Source organism: Parasteatoda tepidariorum, chromosome 3 (assembly GCF_982258835.1).
Source record: "Parasteatoda tepidariorum strain Cologne lab strain chromosome 3, Ptep-v5.0, whole genome shotgun sequence".
Lineage (NCBI taxonomy): Eukaryota > Metazoa > Arthropoda > Arachnida > Araneae > Theridiidae > Parasteatoda > Parasteatoda tepidariorum.
The window spans coordinates 78,328,957-78,353,460 of record NC_141757.1 but is presented as its reverse complement, the minus strand read 5'-3'; the positions used below and the strand labels follow the sequence as shown (position 1 = coordinate 78,353,460).

Genomic DNA, 24,504 nt, shown 5'->3' with positions numbered 1-24,504 from the left:
TAAATATATATATATATTATGTTCATAAAAAATTAAAATATTACATATTTGCACAACACAAAAATTTCAATTCCTTGTTCGTAATATTACATTTATTCGACGCACTCAACTTTAATGCATTTAATTTTAACTTAAACCCATTTATAAGATATATTTATTCGAACGAATAAACTCGGAGACGAGTTTTATGTGGAAATCGAAAGTCCATGAAAAGAAAGTGCTGGAAAGTTCTGCTACTTCTACTAGAAATCGTTGTTTGAAGCGGGGACTTGCTTGTTTGCACTCTGCATTGACCATTAGCTAATCAATCAATTATTTATTAGTAAAACACCCTTTTACTTAATAATTTTGGAATACTTAATATTATTTATTTTTTTGTTTAGCGTAAGTATATTTTTTAATTCATTTTGTCTCATGATTAGTGCCGATTCTTATTGTTGGTTTCGCCGACATTAATTTTCTGCGAATATTTTAATTGCATTTTTTGTTTTTCAATGCTAATTGTAAATGCTGAAGCCTTTAATTTTTGCCAGAAATAACTGTTTACATGTCATAAGGTTCAAATGGTATAAGTTCGCAGTATTAATAAAATTATGTCTCAAGTTTTAGATCTGCAGATCTAAATTAATATTTTTTTTTAAATATTCTGCTGTGAATTGATAAAAGGAATAAATTTTGAAGAATTGTGTTCTTAAATGTTTTAAATTATATCACAATTTTGAACCATGAACTGGGGTAAAGTTACTCTGTCTTTTCTATTAAGTCGTGTGTTTTTAAATACAATTTTTTAAAGTAAGAAGCGTGCTTTTTATTTTTGGTGTTGCTGACTTTGATTTCGTGTCTGAACAGCATTATCGAAAAATTTATATTCTCTTAAAAGCTTAATTGGGTTTTTTGGAGTGCTTCAAAACCTTTTAATTGATTAAAACTTGTTAACCTAAGACTCATAAGTAAATGAAATATTAAAAAATACCTCATTAATTTTTTAAAAAATAAACCCGCAAAGGCCAGTTGGTTGAGTTTTTTTTTTTTTTACTTAAAAAGTCTGACTCTGTTACCTTTCACTGATATAATTATACAATAATTTAATATATTATTTCCTTGTGTAAAATTTTGCCCAGTTAGCATTTTTTAAATATTTATTAATGTTTTAGGTATGGGGAATATTTTAAGTCCCTTTTTGCGGCCAACTGATATCACATAAGTGTTAAATAAAATTACCACATATTGGTTTGAGAGTTTTTTCTTTTAAGTTAGCCCTATTCTGTGATTTTTTCCTTAGATTCTCACATGTCACTACCTGTGCCTCCCTGAAACTTGACAATAATCTTATTTGTACTATATTTAATCTGAGTGTCTTTTTCTAAGTGAAGATAATTCTTATTCAGATAATTGTAATAAGTTGTTATTGTTAAAAGCAAATTTTTCGATTTAAGGAGTCATTTTTTTGAAATTCTCAATTTAGATCAATTCTATCGTAAATCCACATAGTTTATGGATTGTTTTTCGCCAGCTGTTTGTTGTTGCTTGACTATTTCAGAATTTTTTAATTCTGATGCAGGGGTCTGTCAAAGCCGAATTTCCTACCGTTTAGCAGTACCTTTTCAAATTCAACTTTAGGAAAACGGTAGCTTTTAAAACTGTTCACAAAATACTTTTTCTTAAAATTTAATTTTTTTATCCCGTAAGAAATGATAAATCCATATTTTTTTGTTGATTTTTTAATATAATTTTTAATTTACACAAATTATGTCTATTTAGGTACCTCTCAGAAAAACCTAGATGAACCCCCCAAATAGCTATCAATCATTACAAGTTAACTCTTATTGCTTGATTAACTGGCATACGGTGTTTAAAAATACTTGTTTTCTTTCCTAATTTTTTGTCATTCTCTCAAATCTTAGAAAACTGTAAATTTTATTGCTAAGTATGGAAAAATCACATGAACTAATCACCTGTTAAAGTTACAAAATAATCCTCTAAATATTTAGTGAGAAATTTTGAAAAATGCAAAAAACTGAAAGTATCTCTTCTATTTAGGGTAGTGTATATTTGTTTAATCACCCAATGATATTAACTATCAAACTTAAGTTTTTGCTTTTATGTGAAAGCTATATTTATACCTGATGTGTTGTGATGCAGAAAGTTTGAACATAAGCTGTTAATAAATGATGTCTAAATTCTTAATAAATGTTTATTTTAGATATTTGTCTTGTGTTAAAATTGTTAGTAAGATGGAAACTGAAACCCAGAATTACAGTCCTGGTCCGAATGCAGAGGATATTACTCCTGACAAAAGCAAAGGTGTTTTAAAGGAAATAATTACTCCTGGCGTAGGGGAAGACACTCCTTGCAAAGGCAATAAAGTCTCTGTTCATTATACAGGCAAATTATTAGATGGCACCAAGTTTGATTCAAGTGTTGATAGAGGAGAGTTCTTTGAATTCAATCTTGGGAAAGGTAATTTTTTTTAAATTTTTGACCCCTCAATTTTTCTTATTCTTCTCTCTTTTTTTTTTTAATTAAGACTTGCCACTAAATATTAGTGCTAGCAAAAGAACTTTTTAATAGATGCATACAAGGTTGGGTTTTTGACATGACAGTGGTAAAAACCATGTTTTTTCCGGTAAAATCTGTCTAAAACCTACTGTTTTCTATAATTTATGGCATATAGCGGACAGTATATTATTTTCACATAATTGCCTTCATAAATGAATGTTGTAAATGATTGCTATTGATTTTGCAACTATATACATGTATTCTTATAGAAGGATATACATTCATACAGAAATATTTTAATATAAAAATAGTGATACTTCTATCATTATAGTTTGATTTGCAAAGGATTCAAATTTTTGCACTTCTTAATTGTTAGAAATAAACAAACAAACAAAAGAAGCTTGGAACTATTAATAAGTTCAAGAACTAAAAAGAAGAATTTAAAATTCGGCATTTCTTAAATATTGGAAATAAGCTAAACAAAACTTGTAACTACTACTTACAAACTCTAAGTCAAGAATGACTTGACATTCTTAAGTAATGTAATATGCCAAACAAAATTATGCTTGGAAATGTTGAAAATTTTGTTTAGTATCCTAATATTTTACTTCAAATAGTATGTTTCGATATAATCATGTTGGGAAAATGCAAGAATCTGTTCTTAAATATCTTTTAACAACTTTTTTTCTATTTTTATTGCCCAAAAATGAATTAATTTTAAATTATAAGCAGTTAAACTCAAATAAAAATACAGTTTTACCCAAACAATGGGTTTTTGACATGACGGTAAAAACCATGGTATAAACCTGTAAAAACTGTCATGTGTCAAAAACTTGCCAACCCCGGATGCATACTTTCATGTTAAACTTTAAGCAGACTAGTTACTCTGTTAAAGAGGTATTGTATTTTCAGTTTTACTAATCTAAAAGACCAAAATCATTTTTACGATGTCTAATGCTGACTTTTTATAGATGCAGTCGTTTTTAAACAGCAATTAATTAAATTACTAAATGTTGTTTATATATGTTTTCAGGTGAAGTTATCAAAGCATGGGATGTTGGTGTAGCTACAATGAAAAAAGGAGAAAAATGTATCCTGTATTGTCATCCAGATTATGCATATGGCAAAAAGGGTAGTCCACCTAAAATTCCTGAAAATGCTACTTTGGTATTTGAAGTTGAACTGTTTGATTGGCAGATGGAAGATCTAAGTCCTGAAAATGATAAATCAATATTGCGTTCTTTAATAGTTGAAGGTGAAGGCTATGCTACTCCTGGAGATGGCTCTAATGTGGAAGGTATTTATATGCATAATTAATCAGTTTTATATGGGTTTTTATTCATTTGTGTCTATTTTATTATTTTAATATCTTTAGTGCCTATCAATAGTTAGTCTAGTTTTCAATATATTGGTTTTCTTTAAATATGTTTTTTTATTGTTCTTTCTCATTTTAGTACTAACGTTATATTTCATTGAGCTTTGAGCTTGAAATTTTTCATTTGACCTATTCATCAACCTTATAATCTTGTGATAAATTTTATAAGCATTTGGTCCATTCAAGAATAAATTAAAATAATCTTAATTGTAATTTTTCTTCATATGTTCATTAACTTGGAGAACGAATTGAAAGAAAAAGTATTGATCAGGGTGTTAAGATATTAAAACGATTAATTCGTTTTTAGCCATAAAACCTCGTTTCATTTTTAGCATCGAATCGCAAAATCCTTTTTGCGAATCAATAATTTATATTTTGAAAAAATTTTCTCGAAGTTCTCCTAATCTAAAATTTAAATTTCGATAGTGACACAAAATCTCTTTAACGAGACATTTATACCACCGTTGCCAGCACCCTCTTTTAAGTTCTTGTTAGAAATAGTTTGACCAATCAGTCGAATCTTCTATCGTATTATACTTTTTCTTAACTAAACATTATGTAAAATTTAAGCTCATGGTTGTTACTTTTCTGGGTGAGTAACATACCTCTTTAAATATTTATTTTAAGGAAAACTATTTGTACAACTAAATTTATTACTGTTCTTATTCAGACACAAAAATACTAAATAAATTAATGAATAATAAACTAAATCATTAACTAAACTTATTAATGTTAGTTCTTATTCATACACAATAACAGCTTTTTTCTAACACGCACTTGTTAGAGTTAAAACGAAACTTTGAGTAAATGAGACTGAAAAAAAACTTTATAATAACTTATGCCAGAATAATGAACTACTGAGGCAAGCACAAAGACATAAAATTAATAAACTAGAAAGTAATTCTAATTTTAATGACTAGCTAATATTGATATATGTAACAGAAAAATTATTTAATACATGTATTTGGCCCTTTTTTATTTGGCTACAATTTGATCAAATTTTTAACATTTTGGCATGGAAGTCCTGAATCTAGCACCTCAACACACTGTATACCATCGTTAATCCGTGTTTCGATCTTTTCTTTTGCAGTTGAAGCAATTTTTTTGGTCATTTTAAAAATTATTATTTTGTTATTACGATGCCCAAAATTCAATTTGTGTATTTATTAGTCAACTTTTTCGTGGTTGCTGCAGATTGCCCAATTATTTTTCATTCAATATTAATAGAAAACAAAAAAGTTCGAGACGTACATTTGTATTACTACTTTTTGATGTGCTCGATTTTTGCTAAATGCATGCAGTGTTTTAATCGAGCATTTTTTGGCAGTTATTGCTGTTGATTTTTCCATGTTTTTTTAAATTCTCAATATTATTACGATACTAGACATTTAAATTGTGCTCATGAATATTCATTATTTGACCCAATAATTGTATCGTTTTTATTTTATTCATTTTAATCCATTTTTTTGCTGTTATCACTACTGTTCTCTGTATATTTTTTAAAATCTATATATTTTTAATATGATATTTATTACAACACGTGAATCTGGGAACATACTTTTATGTAACCACTTTTTGACGCATCAGGTAGTGAGATTTTGTCATTAATACTCATGGTTTTTTTTAATGTATATTTTCTTTTATGTGCTTAAGAGAGAAAAAAATTATTAGATAAAAATGAGTTTCTAATCTATCCAGGGGTAGAAGTCCTCCTATTTTTCCTATATTTTTATAAAAAGCTAAGAAAGCCTCCTATTTTTCCTTTAATACCTATATTTTTCTAAATTGGCCTATATTTTTTCCCTCTAATATTTTTTTTTTACACTATAGAAGACAATTTTCTAGATATTTCTTTCCTCAGATAGTCATGATCATTTTGAAGTTCACTTGTCCTTAATACTGCTTAATGACAATGGGTAAGTGAACACATAAGTAGTGTTCTCCCCCCTTCCCTATCTCTTGTAGTTGTTTAACAAAAGTTTCAAGGTACAATGACTAAGTTAGTGATTGGACTCCTTTTGTTAGGGCCTGGGGAGATTTGCGATATTGGTGCTCTTGTGATGGTGGTATATCTGAGAGATACTTGGGTTCAGAACTGTTGGGGCATGCAACTGCTCTCAACATTTTTATGCAATAGAATCAATTCTAAATTCTTGTGAAATAGATTTAAAGCATATTGTGATGCTTGGGTCTGATGGGCCGAATGTTAATAAATGTGTTTTTCAACTATTCGACAAAGAAGTTACAGAGATTAGGAAGTATGGATTAATAGATGTGGGCTCATGTAATTTACATGTTATTCATAATGCCTTTGGAAAAGGTTTAGCTATTGAAGAATTTGGGAATATTATTGATTTTTTGGAAAACATTTATTCATGGTTTTCCAAATTTCCTTCCAGGAAAGAGGATCTCCAATTAGAAATTGATCATTTTGGTTGTGAATATTCTAAAGTGTTGAGATAGGTGAGCAACAGATGGCTTTCTGTTGTTATTGTCTGCAAAAGAATCCTCTCGAATCTTTTGCCTCCTTTAAAGGAGTATTTTATAGAAGATCTACCTAAACAGAATAGTTTGGTAAAGCTTTATAGATTTCAAGCATTAAAAAAGTTTTAGAAGATCCTTTATTATCAGCTTATTTACATTTCCTTATCAGTGTTGGATCAATTTTTGATAATATTTTAAAGCTATTACAACAAAAAAACTCATTGATTCACACTTTATACAATGAGTTAAGTGATTTGATAATAAAAATCATGCGACGCTTTATTAAAGAAGAAGTTTTGAAAGACCAAAGTGGCGACAAATTACTTGAGGTAGATTTGAACAAAGATGTCTTGCTCCTCAAAAAGATTGATGTGGGCAATAATGCTTGTAGGGTACTTAACTTGGTAAAAAGTGAAGAAAAGGAGTTATTTCTATTTAATGCTAAGAAATTTTATGTTATAATAATTGAATTCCTCCTCCAGAAATTGCCTTTGAAAAATAAACTGTTACAATCCTTACAAATTTTACACCCTATTGTGAAGAAAGAACCTGTAGTGAATATTTTGCCTACAATCAGAAGAGTGTGTAACATACTACCCACATCGTACTACAGAACTGTGTTGATAAACTGACTGACGAGTGGCATTTGTATGCAAATGAAGATGTTCCAGAGGAAACTGAAAATATTCCCATTGACAAGTATTGGAACAATATGTTTGTTCTTAAAGATGGCAATGGTGATTTAAAAAATCCGTTTTTAACTAAACTTGTGGAGGCAGTCCTCTCTGTTTCTCATGGGCAAACCTCTGTTGAACATGACTTTTCAATTAGCAAACGAATAATGACAAATGAAAGGTCAAGTATGAATTTAAACACGCTAGTAGGCTTAAGACTTATAAAAGATTCAGTTAGAAAAAATGCTTCTTGTGTGAAAATAACAAAAGAGATGATCCAGTTCTACAAGGAAGCCCACAGCAAATATAAGGCAGAAAAAGAAAAGGAAAACCTCAAGGAAAAAAGTTTAGAGCCTAAGCCCAGTACTTCTATAAAAAAATCAACTGAGGAGAAATTGAAAGATTTTAAGGAAACCAGAGACTAAAACAAAACAAGGACTCAAACAGAAATCTATGGCTGATATTGAGGCTGGGCAAGCACTTATTGATGCTGGCAACAAAAAGTTAGACTTTGCAGAATGATAAATGAATCTAAAAACAATTCTGCATAATTTTTGAAATAATTTAATGTAATAGAGAGAAGTAAATAAAATGTTATTTATTGAAAAAGTCATTAGTTTGATAAAGTCAATTTTTTAATGTGGTTTTTAATTTTTAAAGCAATAATAAGGTATGTAGGATTTTATTGTCACCATTCACCTGCGGAAAATTGTTTATGTAATTTTTTTTTATCAAATTTTTATAGTGATAAATAATTAAGTTTTAAAGTTATTCATATATGATCCGTGCTTTTCAATTTAATTTAGATCTTTTTTGCCCTATTTTTTATTCTAGAAAATCCTATATTTTTTTCAAAACAATCCTATTTTTTTCTCATTGGTCACTTCTACCCCTGTCTATCTTCTATGTACAGGAAAAAGGAAAAAAAAAACTTTGCAAGAAAATTTCAGATCACTTTTTACAGCCATCACATGTCTGATATGGTAATCACTTATTTGCCGCAATAAATGTAGAACCAGATAAAAAAAATGTGGGCATATTGAATAAAGTGGAGATGTATTGCAAAACACATATTTTCTCTTCTTAAATTTTGGTGTTAAAATTTTCTTACAGTCATAGGTTGAGATTAGGATTGTGGCAAAATTTTCTTTTACTTTTAAACTGTTAACAAGTAATCTTGTATATGTTAAATTAATACATATGTTATACTACTTTAATTAGCTGATAGACTTTCTATTAAAATTATTAACTATCCATCCCATGCTCGTAGTTTTATTCCAAGTTAAGCCTATTTCCTTTATTTGGTTGATATAATCTTAATTATGTGTAATTATTTTTGTTCACTTTAATCCAGTGAAATTGTATTATTTATGCTTAGTTCATTTTTATTTTATTTATTTTTCAGTGAAACTTGTTGGTAAATATGATGGCAAAATTTTTGAAGAACGAGAAGTGAAATTTGAGATTGGAGCAGGCATTGATGTTAATGTTGTAGAGGGTATTGAGATAGCATTGCAAAAGTTTAAAAAGGGAGAACAGTCCAGATTAATTTTGAGTCCAAAATTTGCTTTTGGAGCAGAGGAAAAGAAAGACTTGGGCATACCTCCTAATGCTACTGTTGAATATGAAGTTACATTGCAAAATTTTGAGAAGGTTAGTTGATAATCAAATTTTTATAACTAATTCAGTTTTTAAAAGAATTGATAAATTTTTCTGATTATAACATATACCTGAAAGATGTGTTCTTTGTAGCACAATTCAATAAAATTTAAAAGTAGATGATGAGGGTATATAAAAAATTAGTACCAAGGCAAGCATAGTTTTTTTGTGGTGATATTTATTTATATATGTTAATTGAATAAGAATGACTGCCATGTAAAAGTTCTTCCGAGAATTCAAGATTAGTTTGTTCAACTTAACTTGGGCAACAGTTAAATTTCATTCTGCAATGCTTTTGCTGGAAATGTAAAGGCACCACAGTTAAAACATTTATCACTGAATGTACCAATTTAAAAAGGAGTTTTATTGTCTGATATATACTCACCAAGTTAAAACACTCCATTAAGACGTTTTGAATTTTCCATGCTTCTTTGCCAAGCACTCTGCTTTTGCATATTAATATTACGATTATATTCCTTGCAATAACTTAATAATGTTAATATTCATGGCAATCTTTTATAAAGCAACTATTGTTTTTCCCAACAATGTAATTCTAAGAGTATTGTTTAGTAATGTTAATTGTAACATGAACATTTTAGCCAGCAGCATCTATAACTAATTACCGCTATTTCACCCTCATGCATTCTTAATTTAATTATTTTACGGAGAAATAATTGTTTTATACTGGTAGCAATCAAAGAAACTGGTGGGTTGGCTATTCCTGAAATTTTAGGAGATTCGTGTGTTCTCTGGATACTCTGCAAAAACATCAGTTTTACTCAACCTATGCAGATTATGCTGCATCAGTGATAGACGTATGTTGTGATGAGCTAAGGCCATAATATGATTGCGTGATATCAAACATCAAGCTTTGAGTGACATCAACAGTAAAAGCAAATTAAGGAAACTGGTGGGTTGGCTATTCCTGAAATTTTAGGAAATTCGTGTGTTCTCTGGACACTGCAAAAACATCAGTTTTACCCAGAAAATAAATCCTACAGCTACTTTCATCCTTTCTGGTGTGGTCACGTAATTGTATTTCTGCTTGCGCTCCTCATTTTTTAACGCCTTCTCTCCCGATGAAAAGTCTTGGTTCCTAGCTTTCACTTAGCACACTTTGCTGTTGTGTTTACTGTTGATATCACGCAATCATATTATGGCGTTAGCCTATCGCAACATATGTACATCTATCGCTGAGGCAGCATAATCTGCATAGCTAAAAAAGGTTGCGCGATGACCATTCCAGCTGTGTTGAGTGTAAATTTTAGCTTTTACACTCCATTTGCACGAATCCTGACCTCATGCTTGTGACATAACAGGATGATCAGAAGCTTGTTTTTTCACCTCCAATTCTCTTAGCCTGCTTTCAGGCACATGAGAATTGGCTCTTTGTGCAGGGCTGATTGTGCTCCGGAAAAATCCGGATTTATTGCTAACAGTGATCCGGAAGTTTCCGTAGAGCTTTCAAGGATCGGAGATCAGACTTTTCAAAAAATTGTTGATCACAGAATTTTTGGAAATCAAATTTTCAAAAGTGGAACTTAAAAACACAGTTTATTTGTTTGTAAGGGAGAGCCAGATACTTTATAAGCTTATATTCTTGATTAATATTTATTTTTTTATCAGTAAATAGTTATTATAATCATAAACTCAAGAAAGAAAGACATATTTGTAAATTTTAATTACTTCTCCAGGTCATCATAGGTATGTGTAAATGGTATAGGTATGTGTAACTCAAGAAATTTTCCGGAATTTTGACTTGGGCTCACAATTGCCCCTGTTTGTATCACATAGTAATTTTTTCAAGCTTGGGTTATTAACATGAGGAATTCAATTAAATAGGGTGCTAAGATATCTTGCGCTAGAGATGTCTTGATGCATCATGTCTTTAAAACTGAAAAAAATATTGTTGTTATGTTTCGTAATAATTATGTAGTAATATTGTCCATGTTAATAAATCAACCAGTAAGTTACTTATCTCTCTTTCAGCAATTTGTACAATATATACTTCATACATTGTCTCAAATTTTAAATTCTAATGATTGCTTATCAATGTTATGGATTCGTGGCGATTCTGTCATAAATTCAAGTCGTTTTCCGATCCTCTCTGTCTTCAATTATTAGTTCATCATTTTTTCACATCGTTTTTGAAGTGCCACATTTTAAATACAATACTATTACAATTTGCAAATTTCGAATCTAGTATTGGGTCTATAATTTTTTTTCAAAAGGTGTTTACAATTTCTAAAATAAAATTTATTGTAAATATGTTGAAGTTTGTTGTCTAATACTTTTGATATTTGGCTAATTTGCTGGCTAAAAATTTGAAGTTTTTAGCATGGGCCCTAATAATATTGCAATTGTGTTCTTAATTTACATTGACCTGTTTGTTTTCCATCTGTTTACTGTTATAATACTTTTAATATTTCTTTTAGGAAAAAGAAAGTTGGAATATGACATCTGAGGAAAAGTTAGAACAGTCTGAAATAGTGAAAAATAAAGGAACAAATTATTTTAAGGTTTGCTACTATTCTTTAGCTTTATTAAATTTTTATATAAAATTATTTTTGAGTTAAATTATGTTGAAGAAGGTTGATAGGCTAATATTTTCTTTCCCTTTTAGGCTGGTAAATATGAGATGGCAACAAAACAGTATGATAAAATAATTTCATACCTTCAGCATGAATCAGAGTTAGAAGGTGAACAGTTACAAAAGAAAAATTCTTTACTTGTTGCTGGTTATCTTAATCTTGCTGCTTGTTACTTAAAACTGGAAAACCATTCTAAAGTCAAAGAAAACTGTGAAAAAGCTTTAGAATTGGATTCAAAGAATGAAAAGGGTCATTTTAGAATAGGCCAGGTAAGATTCATCATATAAATACAGTACAGAACCCGTTATCCGGAAATCAGAAAACCAAAACTGGAATGAAATTCGATAAATTTTCCCGCCATTTTTTTTAAAGAATTTTTTTTTTTTTCCTCATAAGATTTTAGGATTTTTCTTTCTTTTTTGAAAGATGTTTACCTTACCATCATTTTTGAAATAATCATTAGTGTATTACTTCGTCGTTTTTTCTTCTTTTTAAGATTATTTCCAAAAAAAAAATTTTTTTTTTTAGTTGGGTTTAACAATAAAAAAAACTGCTTTTTGAAGCGATTCAGAAAACCGGAAAAATCAGTTACCCGGAATAGCGATGGTCCCGATTGTTCCGGATAATCGGTTCCCTACTGTACTTCCTTTATGTGATTAGGAGTTTAATGTACATACTATCAACAAGTTTAATGTTGTGTCCGATTACTATAAAATTCCCTAAATGCCTTAGCAAATCAGGTTAACAAATGACTTAGAACTAAAATATTAATAAAGAACTTTATGATTTATGTCTCATTCTTTTGTTAAAAATACATCTTCTCACCTTATTTTATTGAATTATTATGAAAAGAATGCTATTAACTTTTAACCAAATGAGCTTTATAATTTGTTATAAATTATCATCTGACCATAATAAGGCCATAAAATTTTAAAGAAACTAAAATGGAGGAACTATATTTTACTTAGTGTGCTAAAAACTGACAATGCAAAATGGGGTAGTAAATAAAGTTACCTTACTTTTCCCATAAATCACATTTCTCGTGGCAGAATCGCAGCAACACGGCGATATTGTCACAGAACGTTAGAGTTCTTGTTGAAAGGTTTTTCTTTTGAAAAGTTAAAAATCTTACTTTCCTTTTCTACAGAAATTTACACGTAATATTTGAATCATGCATTTAGATCACTTTTTGACACGCTCAATTTTCACCATTAGTATGGTAAATCAGTGTAATGTTTCAATTGTATTTTCAGCAGTTGATATTGATTTTCATGAATTCTTTAATATCCCGAAGTATTTCAAACAATAAGGAAAAATTCGAATCATGCATTTGAGTATTTACTTTTTATGACCGTAATTCTATCAAATTTTTGGCAGTTATTGCTATTGATTTCTCTATAGTTACCAATATTACCAATATACCAATATTTTTTTATACAATATTTGGAACAACAATCTAATCTCAAAACGAAACACATGTTTGAGAATTCCGATTCTTGAGATTTCGTCATTGATTTTTTCTCGGCAATTACTACTACGGATTTCATGACTTTTTATTATTATTTTTCATTGTGATGATTATTTACAAAATTTTATAATTTGGAGAAACGCACAAATAAGTTGTGCTACCCCCACCGAACAAAATGCGAGAATATCACCCACAATATTATAATAAAAAATTATTTAATGTTCAATGGAAAAAACAACATAGTTTTTTGTAAACACAGCATATTTATTTTTAAACTAGTAACATATATCTTTGATATTATTAAAATTATCTTGCAGAAAGACATTAGTGCTAGAGAGTTTAGTCGCAGATAGCTCGAAAAAATTCTGCTATAGGGATCACATTAGTATATTTGTGGAAGTAACATTTTGTGAATTAAGCTGCAGTTTCTTGCCAAGCACAATTATTTTGTTTAACAAAAAAAAAGAAAGAAAATTGATTTTTTTTTTTTTTTTTTTTTTTTTTTTTTTTTTTTTTTTTTGCACAGGAAAGTAATAGACTTGATCCCTGAACTGACATTATATAACAACAGTTACAAGAAATTGTAATTTAATTTTTTTTCCTTTTAGGCTCATCTGGCTTTAAATGATTTTGAATTAGCCAAAGATAGTTTTGAAAAAGCGTTAGAAAGTGATCCATCAAATAAGGCAGCCCAGAAAAGTATTTTGATTTGTAAAGAACGTATTAGAAAACAGCTGCAGAAGGAAAAGCAAATGTATCAAACTATGTTCAAAAAGATGGCACAAGAAAAGGTAATTTTTATATTTATAAATTTTAACTTTTCCATAATCATTCAATATCTCTGTATTAAATTAATTTAAAGAATTAATTTCTTTTTGTAATTGAATAAAATTTAAAAGCTGATAAGTAATTTTGTATTACTTAACACCATTTACAGTACACTAAAAATTGTATGTACTTAAATGTTGTGGAGTCAGTTAGAGTAACTTTAATCGAGACAATTAATGCAACAAGATGGTATGTTTTTTTGGTTAGAAGTTCAATAAGTAATTTTTTTTAACAGTTTCAAAACCCACACAAACAGTTTCAAACTGGCAGGATCTGACAGTGCTCTAAAATTCAATTTTTCAGTGTCTCTAAGGACATTATATACATCTTAGGGTTTCTCATTGGGATAATTAGTTATGTGTGCTAAATGGCTGATAAGTAATTGTCTTTTGCATTGTGACACCTCTCTCTACTTTGTGAGATGTTTTTACCTCGATTCGCTCAGTTATTAAATCACTCTTAATGATGACAAGGAATTTTTTCATATATATTTTAATTTAGAATTCTAGATTATCTAAAATTTACAATTATATATCAACTAGTACCTAAGCTATATAACTCTGGAGCTCTATTGCTCCCTACTCCCTAACTGCATCCAGTCTCTCTGGTCTCCCCATTCAATCTCTCTTAAAAATATCCTTCACTTCTTAGTCCACCCCCACTCTAGGGGAAGACACTTCCTGTGACCCTCTGGTCAGGGGTCTGTCAGATGCGTGGGAGAGGAATTAGAATCCTGACATGCGTAAAGAGTATTTTTCCTTTTGAATTGAAAAGCAGTTACCTGTTTAAAAAATAACCTGCTGGAAACTTGTAATTAAAAAATTGGTAATTTTTATCACATGTTTAATTAATGAATTAAAAGGAAGTCTGTTTATATGAAATTGAAAGATTATTTTGCATAAAAGCAGAATTCACTGTGACAAATGTGTAATTGGAGTTGTCTGTTTGGCTTTAAGTCTGAAATAAAAATTCAGACAACGTAACAATAGCTCTTTTTGTTCTGAGAAGGCACGGCCATCAATGTTGACTTACAATTATCATACATCTGTTTTGTTATTAACCTCCATTTTGTTATAGCATTGAAAGAGCAATATCTTATTTGTATTTAATTTTATAGGATGTAGAAGAAGAGCCTTCAAAAACATCAAACCCTGAAAACGGTTTGGCTGAAAAAATAGAGAGTGAAGAAACAGTACAAGTTTAGATGTTGTATAGGATAACTGATCCATTTATCATTCATTGTAATAATAGTCATGTATATTTGTTTTGTAACAGTTTTTTTATTATAAAATAAACTCTTACACATAAGCAATTTGTTTATATGATTTAATAGAAAAACTTCAGTCTAACTTGATCTTTTTCAAAATGTTTTGAGCAGCTCTTTTCATTATAGTTTGATTCACTTTCACAATATCACTGTACATTTTCAGTTGTTGTTCAGATAACTGAAAAAAGACAAGTTATTTCATTAAGTTCATATAAATTTAGGTATTATAATAAATATGTACACAATGTTATTTATATAGAGGTTTCATTAATAGTAAAGTTTAATTGCACACAAGCAAATGATAAACCCTTCTGTCAAACTTATTTTGTGCATTAAGAAGCTTAGAAAGAGTACTTAAATTTAACAAGTGAAAGAATTCAGTTTTTACTTGACCAACTTAAAAGCATTAGAATGATAAGCTATTAACAAAATCATGAATTTCAAAAGTAAATTCTAATATCGTTGATATACTAATTTATTGCAAGTCAAATTTAATTAGAGAAACTAGTGCTCGACAAATTCGTTCATCAGAAAAGCCGAAAATTAGCAGAAAGTAATTTTTGTGACAGTCAAATTTCTTTGTCAAGGTTGTAAAGTTAGAAATGAGATTCATCTCTGCTTCTTAGCAATTCCTTTAATTATATCACTTATCCCATTTTTTGTAACTGATAAGATAAGAAAATACTTTTTTAACATAGCAAAAACCAGAAATTTTTGGAAATAATTAGTAACCGGAAGCAAAACAGTTTTCACAAATTTTTATGTGTATAATAATACAACTAGTATTAGTTAAATGTGTACTACAAGCTTTACTGACTGTTCTGGTAACATTTTCTTATACCTAAAGACCAAAACAAGGTTAAGTGAAATTTTAAATAATACTCAGTAACAGCACAAAGTAAAAGATAGATTTTTAAGTTTTAAATATCGGCTTATATTAGAAAATAATATATTTTTCTGGGGGGGGGGATTATTGATAAAACATGATTTTCCAACACTGACTTAAATTATTAAAAAATTTCTTAGTCTTTTTATCGTTTTAGAATAAAAAATCTTGAACCAGGGCAATGCTAAATTTTCTTTTATTAAAGAATTTTTTAATTACATTTTTTTTTAATTTTTGTTTCTCAAATTTTAAAATTGATAAAAGAAAAAACTTAAGAAATGACTGGCACTATATTGCATAAACTACAAATTAAATTCTGAAATGACAAGCTTTTTTTTTTTAGTGAAAAAAACCGTTCCAGAATAAATATGTTTCTTTTAACCCAAGTGGAAGAAACTTTTTCAATATATCATTTTTTAATAAGTTAAAACCAGGTACCCAGACTCGACTACAATATGGATACCTGGACATAGTTTTTAGAGTCAACATCCAGAACCTGGGAACACTCGTTTATGTTCGAAACAATCGTATTCAGATTTAGAGTAGCCTTAAAGCTATTCATAAAAATAACTATAGTTCTGAAAATCTGTGTATTCTGTCATTTTCTTAATAACCAAATTGAATTAACTAGTTTAAAACACGACATATTTTACTCTAGTACAGGGAAACCTTCAAAAAGTGTAAATATTTGGGGCAAAGAAAGGTTTCATCTTAGGTGTATGATATGCAAATTCAGAAATCTAATGCTGAAAACTATTTTAACATGCTAGTTAAATTAAATACAAAATTAGTAACTTGGAATTACATTGATATTTATTTTAAGTTAATGAAATCATGAGTACCTTATATCCCGATGTATAAGTCAACGTTTATAACTCCCAAAATGTACAAAAATTAAGTGATTGTCTTATACACCGGTAATCAGGTTTGACTAGCAACGATTGTGAAATATCGAATTGTAAGCAATCTGATAGATATGAATAACTCTGCATCAATTTACCCTTTTCAAAAACTATTTTTTATTTGTTATATACTTTTAATTTAGCATTTTCTCTTATATTTTCTTTACTTAAAGATTTTTTATTACATTAAAGGTTTATTTACAAAGGTGGCAGGAGAATAAATGATTCGTGAAATAGCTTAACGATATTTATAGTTCGGAATACGTCAAAAAAATTTACATGCTTTATAAAAAAGTAGAAAAATTTTCTTGGAATGTAAAACACAAATAATTTTTTTTTTTTCAAATTTACAAAACTAAATTTAAGAGATAAAAAAAAAACTTTTTGGGGCATAAATTACAGTCCACCTTTGGTCATGAGAGTGTCTGCTTTGCGGAGAAGGTATATCATAGTTTATACATAGAATATTCATGGGAAATTAAAAATCTATGTCCATGATGATAATGGGGTTTTGTAGGCGCGTTCATAATGTGAGGTTTCACTGTATAAATAATTTTTTTTCATTATTTTCAATGTTTCCTTTCAATTTATGGAATGTGCAAAGAACAATTAAAATTCTTGCATGATCTGCGAGTTTTTCAAATAAAAGTATGATTTTTCTAAAAAATAAATCGTAAATTTTGCTTTTTAATCTTTGCAATTAACAAAGTATTGGCATTTTCCCTCATAATAAACCTTTTTTTTCTTCTTGTTTATCTATAACTTAAGTGATGCATAAATAAATTTGAGACAAACTGCAACAAGCATGAAATAGTTATCTTTAAAAACAAAATCAAGTGAACATATTAACTAAAATTAATTTAATCTTTAAGGTCAGATGACACCCAAATATAACATATAAACTTAAAACAAAACAATTGACTGCTGTCACATCAACTGAATAACAAAAATTAATCACATGCATTAAAGATTCAAAACAATAATTCTACCTCAGATCCATATATAGACAAAATGCTGGTTAAAACTTTGGTAAATTTCATATTGGAGGAATATGTGGGAGCCCAACTTTCCATCCTATGAGCTAAGATATTGTGCAAACTGCTATTGTATGGTATCTGAAATTATTAATATATTTGTAAATCAATCATTTAATTTCCAAAATACAGCCTCTAAAGCTATATTATTAGGCGTTCTATTTTAACAAAATGATTAAAATCTTACACGAAACTTCTTTGCTATAAGCAAAGATAAATTTTTGTTTACACAAAAATTAAATTAAACTGAAATAAGTTTTACTTTATCACATTTAGTAAGTATTTGTCATTCTACAATTTTAGTGCTGATTGGCAGATAAAATATGCAGTATTATTAAGATATAATAATAAAAAAATTTTACTTATGGTGATGTCATAAAAAGGTTATGCTTAGATCTTTCATATTGGGAACTGTGCATACCCCGATAAATGAGAATAATTATAAATAATGCAAGTTTAATAAACTTTAACATAATTACCTTCTTTTCTATAAGAGTTTGTAGAACCAAAAATGTATTTTCAGGGACTAAATCTTCATTGACAATTTTCCTAAATTATTAAAACGATAATATTATTACAAATCTTAAACTAATTAGTATTTTGAGAAAAGATAATAATTACAAAAACAAAAAACATAGATGTGAATTTAGTTTAAACATTACTCCTGTATGGACTATAGTTTAATCATTACATAAAACATGTTGAAATTTTTAATTGAATTATAAATAAATTTATAATTTTATTGTTCATAATACGAGTCATGTCATTATAATTTATCCAGATTCTCTTGAAAATGACTTCCACTCTCTGGAATTTCAATGAAATTCTGGAAATTTATAAAATTTTTAACAGTGAATTAAAAAAGAATTCATTAAAGATAGGTCACGCCTTTAGGAAGTTATGAGAACAGAAAAACCTCGCTCATCCAACACCTGCGAGACCATGAGTCTGCTGAAAAAATTAAATGTTGGATCATCAGAGGATCCTTTTAATAACTATTAAACTAGTCAAAATAATTGCCGACTAATATAAAAATTAATTAAAAATCCTAACTTGTGTTTTATTTTTCAATTTTAAATAACGATACAATATCACGAAGAGAAAAAAATCATTGATAATTTTTTATTTTCTATTTAATAGAGATGTCCAAACCAGAGGCTGAACTTGACTGTTGTCAGTATTAATGTGGTAGTTAATGGCAATGAGTTATCTATACTTTTAAATGAAATGTATACCGAATGGTTACTACTGGTTACTGATTGATAATTTTTGAGCAGGCAGCTAAATACAGTAACATCAGCTTAAACATCTTAATCGTCGTTTTCTACGAAACAAATTACAAATCATCGTCAAAGCAGTAATTGTATTTAACTGGATTGAATGGATGACACAAAACAAAACAAAAATTAATAAATAATTCGGTAATATCAGCTGTAATAATAGGGCAGGTCAGAATGGTTTTAATACAAGTCAAAAGAGGAATCTGATAACTGAAGGTTCGGACTATTGAGCAACAGGCAATCAGGGTTCTACAATATTGGGCATCTAAAAAATTTATCAAACAAACAAAATTTAAATACTTTTTGGTTAATCTAAAATTTTAATATAAATCTATTATCTTGTTTTCTGTCTATCTCGTCTCAAATATGCTTTCTTGTCTTACAATATCTTTCCTTTTTTTTTCAACACAACAAAAGTGAAACTTTGATAACTAGATTCTCAAATACAAAGATTTTCATTTCATTACAAATATGCACAGTGATATTTGATCAAGGGTGCCCACAGAGCATACCAAGGGGGGCAAGGAGCCATAGCTATTGTTAGAGGGATTTTTTTTTCTTCAAAATACTTTATACCATTTTATTGCTTCAAAACTGTATATTAAACTGAGGGATATTTTTTTATAATTTAAATAGACATTTTTTAATACTTAAGAGAATAATTTTTAAAAACTATTGTGGTGGTGGACATTTTTCCAGCCAAGTTAGTTATATCAAAGTACAACTATACAATTACATAAAGTCACAAATAAGAGAAGCACATTTACAAATAATGTTTTAGTTTGAGAGGAATGGGAAATTTTAGGGGGGAGAGGAGTGGTTTAGATTTCAAGGTGGGAGATACTTTCTAATATTGAAGAATATAAAGATTTTCCCAAATATTATGTAGAGAGAGTGTTAGAATCTAAACAGAGAGACTGTCTGGATTTTGAAAAGTTTTATATAGTCACTTCACTTAATCAATCAAAACTCTTATTTCCCGAATTTGTTGGGATTTTATCAATTATTCACAACATTAACTGCCACTAATTGTTCTGTGGAAAAAGACACAAAGCCAGAGGTGATTGTGACACCACATGAAAAATCCCTTAAAATTTTTTGTGTAACAACTCGATAACAAGATATTATTTTATATATTATTCATATTTAATAAAATTATTTGAACTAAGGTTTATTATTAAATTACCCACCAATGTAGAATATCACAACTTTATAGTAACTGGTTTAAGAAAAAACTTAGTTCTTACAAGAATCGCGATGTTGGATTTTAAAATCATGTGAATATGAATCGCGATACTGGATTTTAAATGACGTAAATTTCAGATCGTGTGAACAGGATTAGCAATGTGTAGCTTTTAAATCATGTAAATTTTCAAATTGATGTTTGATAATAAAACTGCATGAGTATGATTCGCAATATTAGCGATTTCCGGCATAGTTTCAAATACTAATTAAAAAAAGGGGGAAATCCGACAAACAGTAAAAAAATTAAATTGGTGTATGAAAACATCTCATCAAAGCGATTTTGCAGAAGTTTCAAAATTAAAATTTTAGATTGCAGAACTCTTAATTGTTACTTTAAATCTTAATTCTTACTTTAAATTTTAGCTTGTGATGAAAATTTCGTCAGATTATTAAGTTTTGATTCGCAAATGTCTGTGAATCAATGGTTTTGAGAATGGTCTCACCAGAATTCTGCGAAAAAATTACAAGCCCTGCTTTTAGTTTCTAGACCAAGAAGGATGATACAGAATACTGGGGTACCCCGGAATAAAATCACCCCAGTTAAGCTAAGTTAAACCTAAGAAAATATAGTCTATACCATGCTTTCATTTAGGTAAACAGAAAAAAAAGCACTGAAAAAACAGCCCCAGAAAAAAAAAGAAAAATATAGCATCAGAAAAAAAGCAACACAAAATTGAATTTAAATCATATTTTTGAGTCTATATCATAATTAGTTTTCACGTTTATACTTTTAAATTTTTTTTGCATTTTATAAATTTTAAAGTTGAACTTTCATTTATTGCTTTTATTTCAGACACTTATATAAATTTTAAAAATTTTCAATTACCAACTAATAATTACATGTATCAAATTGTGATATGATAATCCTACAAATATAATTATTTTTAAACTAGTGATTTTTTTTTTTAATTCTACATAATTTAATTAAATATCTCCTCATTCTTGTAAATATTTTTAACATATCATAAGATTAACACCCTAAGAGAGTATTGCTAATTTTAAATTAGTGACAATTAAAAAGTTAAACAAATTCAAAAGTGTACATGGATATACAGATCTTCTCTGTTATAATGCAACATAGATAAACAAAACAAAAAAAGAAATTTTAAGGTAGTAACTTGTTTAATTTTTTTCTACAAAATTATGAACGATGTATATAAATCCTAAAAAAAAATCTAGGTGAATAGAAAAAAAAACACTACTTGACCATTTTCACCAACTCTGAGTAATCTAGTAATAACCCTCAATACAAAAGGTATACAAAAATTGATTGAAAAAAAAAACTAGATTTCCAGGAAAAAGAAAATAAGTATTACTAAGCGAATATCTAAATTTCTTATTGCAACAATTGCCGGTATCACTGAGTGAATTACCCTTATCTCTTATGTTTAAAATGCATTAGTAAATAATATTTCGAAAAAGAAACATGAAAATATTACTGAATAAAGTAAGTGACATGTTCATCAGACAGGTTACTTTTAACCACTTTAAGCAATATTTCTTGAAGTGATGTTTCTGAAAAAAAAAATTATATTTAAGACCATACATATATATTACGGGGACCGGAAAGTAATGTCATTTCGGTGCATTTGATATTGGTCATCAAGATTTTACTTGTAATTAATAAGGTATTCACCCTCGTTAGCAACAACCTTTCAATGCCGGATCGAAAAGGAATTGAAAAAAAAATTTATTGGTTTTTAAAACTAACAAATAGTTAATGCGTCTAAATGGCATTACTTTCCAGTTCCCCTAATATATATATGAAATACAATACAATACACATACAATATATACATAAAATACAATACAATGAAAAGTATAAACTATATATATATATATATGTACCTAATACTTTTCATTGTTTAAAAAATTTATATATTATATTATAAAACAAATTATCTTTGTTTTGTGACAAAAAAAAATAAGTATGAAGCAAAATTAATGGTACAATCCAGATACTATACATTTCATCTGTTATAAAGCAGTAAAAATAAATCCCAAAAATATTTTACAAGTGCTACAAAATTCAAAATTTTATTTATAAATAATCTTATAAAATAAATGGTTCTCCTAAACTTTTTACCTTGACTGTATATCTATATTTCTTTCTGCCTACTTTCAAACATATTAGGAAACTAACTTTGCACATTTTGAATTATCCATTTGTATTATACAAATATATGACAAAAAAATTTAATGACAAAAAAAAATTATTATGCAGTAAAGAAAGTTAGGATGAGTGTGCCACAAAAGTTAACATATACTTGGAATTATCAATAAATTTCAAACTAGTTCAGATCTTTTCACAATTACTTTAGCGTAAGTGAAATAAATGGAAAACAGAAGATTTGAGGTACAATAAAAGCCATTTAGCTAAAACTTAAAACAATTAAAAAATAAAATTTGAATTTTACCTGCCACATGTTTATACACAAAAGTAGGTAAATGTAGATTTTAAATAAATTTGACCAAATCAGGTCGTACTACTTCTAGTTGTAATTATGAATTATTGGGGATTATTTTTAAATTTTATTCACAAAATTAAAACAGTTCAGGTAAGAAGAAATTTTTTAATTTAGGCAATTAAAATTTGAAAATAAGTCTATTTCAGAAATCTTAATTTTAAAATATTAGTTAAAGGAAGATTTAAGTATAATTTTTGTCCATACTCAGAATTTTAAACCGAAATTCCGACACGAAAAACTTCTAAAGTTAGCTCTGTGAGAAAGTAGAAAAATTAAAGAAATCAGCTACAAACCAATATTGTTCAATAAATAACATCAAGAATCAAATGAGTCATATTGTTTGAAAAGAAACCATTCATGAACAACAGTAAACCAGATACATCAAAAGAAACAAGGGCATTAATTCCTCATTTTAAATCATGTCATAAACCAGCAAGACCAAATCGGGATCACAAGAGCTTGTCACACAGATATGGAAGGATTTATGTGCTGCTCTGGAAGGGATAAAAGTGAAAATTATCAACAATAGTCCAGGCAACACTAGTTATTGGCATGACTTCACAAAGAGCCAATGCAATCTATTTAGCTGGGAATATTGTAGAGCTCTGCTTATGCTGTGGGATTATTTTGGATACAATAGCCAAATCAGTTTTATATTGAATGGTTGTCGAACCTCAGTTGACTACCAAGGTACTGTAGAAACCATTTACTAACTTTCAGATACATAATATTCGGGCTGCAATGAATTCTTTAGCAAAACAATGTCAGTATACATATATTTTCAACTACACAATAAAGGCTTATCGACGAAAATAAAAGTTTTTTACTGGCTCCTGCTTAGTTGTGGCATGCCTCTAACTTACAACCTATCCTCTTTGCGTCAGCTGACACATAAGGCCTTAATTCTCTTTTTTCAAACACCTTTGTTCTGAGTCAAACACCTTTGTTCTCATGCCTTCTACCATCCATTTAGTTTTGCTTTGCACACAGCTTGGTACACATATCTTTGCCAAGTAGGTTTCGGCCCTCCCCGTTAACGTTTTCCATCGTGTGTCCAAGTAAGTGCGAGGTTATCAGGGCAATCCCGTTGTAAACAAGAAATATGTTCAGTCTATATCCATCTTCTTTTCAAAATATCCTCAGGAATGGATGATAATTTTGCCTTTATTAGTAGATCTTTGCTTGAAATAGTGATAGGCCAGAAATTTTTTAAATTTATTCTTAAGCATTTGTTCTGGAATGTTTCTAGTCTTTCTATTTCAGTTTTGCGAGGTTCTAACAGGCAGTACCATACAAAAGTATGAAGTGAACATTAGTTTTAAAAACATAACAAAAACCCATAAAATATGCAGGGACATAATTTTATATGCTCTATGAGGAAAATGAAAATTAGCCTATATGGAAATGGAAAGAGCTCATCAATTGGAACAGAAAAAAAAATCATTACAATAGCATAATTTAATATTAATACAGAAAATATGCAAACTCTAGGCATTTCAATGGAAAAAGGATTTCCATGTCAAATATCAAAATTATGTTCTTCTTATTATTATTATTTTCTTTGAATAAATATTGACATCTATCCTTGATTTTTGCAGCAGTTAAAATTCGGAAAATGTGAATTTTCTTTTTTTTTTCTTCTGCAGACCCGTATAATGTACACAAGAGAGCGAACGTCGCTTGCAGAAAACTTGTCCCCATCATGGAAATATTTTAATTATTGCTAATTAAGGAAAAATTAATCTGCCTCTTCAAAGAAAGTTTGTATTTTTCTAATTCCCGAGAAGAAGAAAAAAACGTATTTACGCCTTTTCCTACCTATGCCATGATTTAAAACTACATTC

General features: G+C 28.6%; 2 protein-coding genes across 4 annotated transcripts in view; one reads left to right on the top strand and one right to left on the bottom strand.

Annotated features, from left to right (window-relative positions):
* Positions 1–76: 76 nt before the first annotated feature.
* LOC107439000 (peptidyl-prolyl cis-trans isomerase FKBP4) lies at positions 77–14,890 on the top strand. Its single transcript, XM_016051440.4, has 8 exons — positions 77–384; positions 2,204–2,460; positions 3,533–3,796; positions 8,438–8,685; positions 11,127–11,210; positions 11,315–11,551; positions 13,359–13,541; positions 14,696–14,890. The coding sequence occupies exons 2-8, from the start codon at positions 2,235–2,237 to the stop codon at positions 14,780–14,782; spliced, it is 1,329 nt and encodes a 442-aa protein (XP_015906926.2). The 5' UTR covers positions 77–384; positions 2,204–2,234; the 3' UTR covers positions 14,783–14,890.
* LOC107439001 (Fanconi anemia group E protein) overlaps positions 14,839–24,504 on the bottom strand; it is a 23,464-nt gene continuing 13,798 nt past the window's right edge. For 2 of the 3 annotated variants that reach the window (XM_087159638.1, XM_016051441.5), the window contains exons 5-8: positions 21,632–21,707; positions 18,147–18,216; positions 17,623–17,748; positions 14,839–15,023 (exon numbers count right to left, since the gene is read on the bottom strand). In XM_087159638.1, coding sequence (XP_087015764.1) covers positions 14,919–15,023; positions 17,623–17,748; positions 18,147–18,216; positions 21,632–21,707 — 377 coding nt within the window. In that variant the 3' untranslated portion in view covers positions 14,839–14,918. The remainder of the gene's footprint in view (positions 15,024–17,622; positions 17,749–18,146; positions 18,217–21,631; positions 21,708–24,504) is intronic. The other variant, XM_016051443.5, reaches the window with a different exon arrangement.